Source organism: Phytophthora infestans, genomic scaffold (genome assembly GCF_000142945.1).
Source record: "Phytophthora infestans T30-4 supercont1.693 genomic scaffold, whole genome shotgun sequence".
Classification (NCBI taxonomy): domain Eukaryota; phylum Oomycota; class Peronosporomycetes; order Peronosporales; family Peronosporaceae; genus Phytophthora; species Phytophthora infestans.
The window spans coordinates 41,054-44,430 of record NW_003303099.1 but is presented as its reverse complement, the minus strand read 5'-3'; the positions used below and the strand labels follow the sequence as shown (position 1 = coordinate 44,430).

Below are 3,377 nucleotides of genomic sequence, written 5' to 3'. Positions count from 1 at the left end.
GAGAAGCAGTCGTTTGCAGCTCCAGAGTGCGTCTCTCAGTATAATACCAATATGCAAGGTGTTGATCGCCTTGATCAAATATGCGGGCGATTCTCAACTGCCGATGGGTGTTCGTACAAACGCTGGCACAAGAAGTTGGCGCTCGCGCTCATCGATGTGGCGCGCTCCAACGCGTATCTTACGCGACGTTTGGTACCGGCGGAGCCAGTAACCCGTGATCCCCATAGAAAGTTTGTGATGGGGCTAGTTGGTGAGCTTCTCAATGGACAATGGAAGAAAGCACCCAGCGACGGTCGCATGCTATACAGCGGAGAATTGGGTGGACGAGGGAAAAGAAAGTCAAATTCAACACGCCCTCTTCCCCAGCCCCTCGCCTAGTGTAGTTGGTGTGCTCCCGCAACACTGCATTTACTCTCGTTGTCTTCCAAGACAAATTCATGTTCCAGAAAGAACAGAAAGCCGCGCCGCCTGTATTGTTTGTCGCATGTGGAGGGCACGCATATCATACCGAGATTACCAACTAGTGCCTCACCCATGGTGTGCTGTTTGTGTCGAGTTGGGCACCACGTCCCGCCCAGCCATGGATGTGTCCGTCGACGACATCAACATGCTGGGATAAGTACCACAAATTACTACTACTCTAACGCATTGTTTACAGATAAAGGGAAAATGTCAGGCGACACTCCAAACTCGCCAAGTTGAAGGATGCGCACGAACCCAGGTCTCAAGCTGCAAGGCGGTCTGCTACCGCTCGCCAAATTGCGTACGGGGCAGATCTCGGAGATGCCATCGCTCACGCACTTGACAACGAAGGAGATGATGATACACAGGGTCTTGCTGTTTTCGGGATTAGCGGTAATGCTCCGCCAGGGTTGGTTGCGTTTGGCAGTGGCAATCTTTCGACTGGACTAGCTGCGCCTGGACCAGACGGCGACAGCCGTTTGGACGATAGGACTGAAAGTGTGTTGGCTAGCAGACTTAGTGGTGCCCGTCGTGATGTTCGCGAGATCGGATGCACTAGTGGACGTGGTGGTGAAGCCCGCCGACGTGGCAGTGGTGCCGTTCTCACAGGCGGGGTGCACACGAACTTGATGGCGGCGACGGAGCTCCAGGACTAGCCATAGACGACGAGCGCGGACTTGGCCGTGACGACGCGCGCAGACTTGGAGACGAGGGGCTCAAACTTGGTGGTGCCGCTGGTGCAGCCGGTGTCGGCGGCACACGTAGCCTTGGTGACCCTAGCGGAGTCGGTGGTAGGCTAAGTGCTTCTGCTCGCACAGACAGCGAAGGTTGGCGCGAGCTTGGTGGTGCAGCACATACAGTTGGTAGCCGTGGCGCTTGCCGACTTGTCAGCGACGACGCGCGAAGACATGGAGGTCTGGATGATTACAGACTTGGTGATGGCACCCGCGGACTTGGCGGTGCGGCTGGCACAGTCAGTGACGGCAACGCTCATGAATTCGGCGGTGCTCACGGAATCAGTGGTTACTCGCATGACGTATGGGCTACTGCTACACTAGGACATGATGATACTGCACCTACCGGGGTTGCTGCTGCCGCACGCAGACTGGGTGGCGAAGCTGCATTTGCTCTGGTGGCGGCACTCATGAGCATCGAAAAGACTTTGATTAGAAGCAAGTATGAGATAGCAGAATGGATCAAAGTTTATTACGGTATATGTAAATCGGATGAGGGGTAGCCTTCCAGCTACATTGTACTTCTAGTTGATGATCCAGTTTCCAACTCTTGCAGCACGGCTCCGAGCACGGTGATCGATGTCTAGGGCTGAAGAGCGACGTTGAAACTATCACCCATGCCTCTGGCATTGCGCTTAGCTCTCGTGAAACAATCAGCTTAGCATCTTCTTCAAATAGAAAGATGTTAGCAAAGACAATTGTGGCTTCGCAAATGGGAGAATGCCGTGACATCGTAACATCTCCTACATCGACTTGCTTGTGCAGCACCTTACTGAGCCGTTGGGTACTGCTTGCGTACCTGCTGCATGCATCGTCGTCCAAGGGAGACGAGCTCCCTTCGCAGCTCGATCCCGATGCACGTTCTGACGTTCGTTGTAAGTGCTACCTGCGCAAGCACGTTGTCAACGCCAGATCCGACGTCAAGAAAGACGTCAGCTTCGCCGAGTGGTCCGACGGCAGCAAGTAGAAGGGTGACACTGGACGGTAGCACCTCACTAGCATTGTCATATGTGCGTCCAGCGGGCTGGCGAACGTCGTGAGCACTTATATCTTCGAAAAAGGATATTCACGGCTTCTGCAGCTTCAGCTGGATTCAGATTGCCTCCCACAGTCCCCCAACACCAGCCACCTACACACACAGGTTAGTATTTTGCCGACGCTCAATTGTGGAACCAACCATCCTAGACTCACCTGAAGCGCTTTTCGCCTGAGTCACCTGTGGCTGACAGCATCCCCCGCAATATCGCGCAATATAGCCGCCAGCGGGTCCTGTATCCTCACCTCTACAGTCTTGGTTTCCCTGATCCACGTCGTCTGCCATCTGACTGCCTCCGGCGGCGCTCCCATGCGTATCGCCACCAACTTATCGTCATCAGTCTCACGATCGGCATGCAAATATCCCCAAAAGAGACGAACCTGGCATGTGGCGATCGCCGCCGAGAAGTAGAGAATTTGACGAAGTAGCAGAAGGTCGGCATGCTGGTTTACGACTTGCTGCAAACGAGGGGTGGTGGTGGTTGTGACCTCAGCGCTCCGAGAAGACGCCTGATGGCATGCCGCGGAGAAAACATGGCGGAAAGCCACTTATCGCCTTTCCATAGGTCCGCTTGATGCTAGCCAGCCGAAGCCGCAGTTGACAGCCGGGCAGCTTGGTCTGCATTCGGGCGGGCCACGTAGGCCCATGTGATTCGTAAGCCCTCCCTTTCGAATTGAAAGGCGATCTGCACCAGCAGCTTATCTTCAGTGTCTGTGAAGGTAGTGCGCATTAGTGTTGAGTACACTATAGCGAAATGGGAGGTCGGAGAGGTGCATTCGTCTTACCTTTTGTATATCTGGTGACTGGCTGTCAGGCGATTGACCGCTAGATCCATGGCACGACCGCGTAGAAAGGGCCGATTACGGTCGTTGGAGCAATAAAATACTGTGCGTTGAGCAGACGATCCAAAATTACCTCCAACCTCTTTCTATTCACTGCTGCGATTGGTAGTTACGAAACATGGTAGACAGAGTTGGAGGAAAAGCTAAAAGGGCGCAAAATTCGCTCTTTTACAAGCTCATTTTCCACCTTGTTTTGGTAATAGTGTTAAAGCGCGAGAAAACCGCCTCCCACCGCGAAAGGGTTAACTAAAACATTGGTCATATAAAAAAAAATATGAATCAAATCAGCAAAAGTGATCCAGT

The 3,377-nt window shown here is 53.4% G+C and overlaps 1 protein-coding gene across 1 annotated transcript; it reads right to left on the bottom strand.

The window, feature by feature from the left end:
- Window positions 1-74: 74 nt before the first annotated feature.
- PITG_21654 (uncharacterized protein) lies at window positions 75-603 on the bottom strand (the record flags this gene model as incomplete). Its single annotated transcript, XM_002996870.1, has 2 exons — window positions 75-300; window positions 533-603. 2 exons carry the CDS (start codon window positions 601-603, stop codon window positions 75-77), a joined length of 297 nt encoding a protein of 98 aa, XP_002996916.1.
- Window positions 604-3,377: the final 2,774 nt, after the last annotated feature.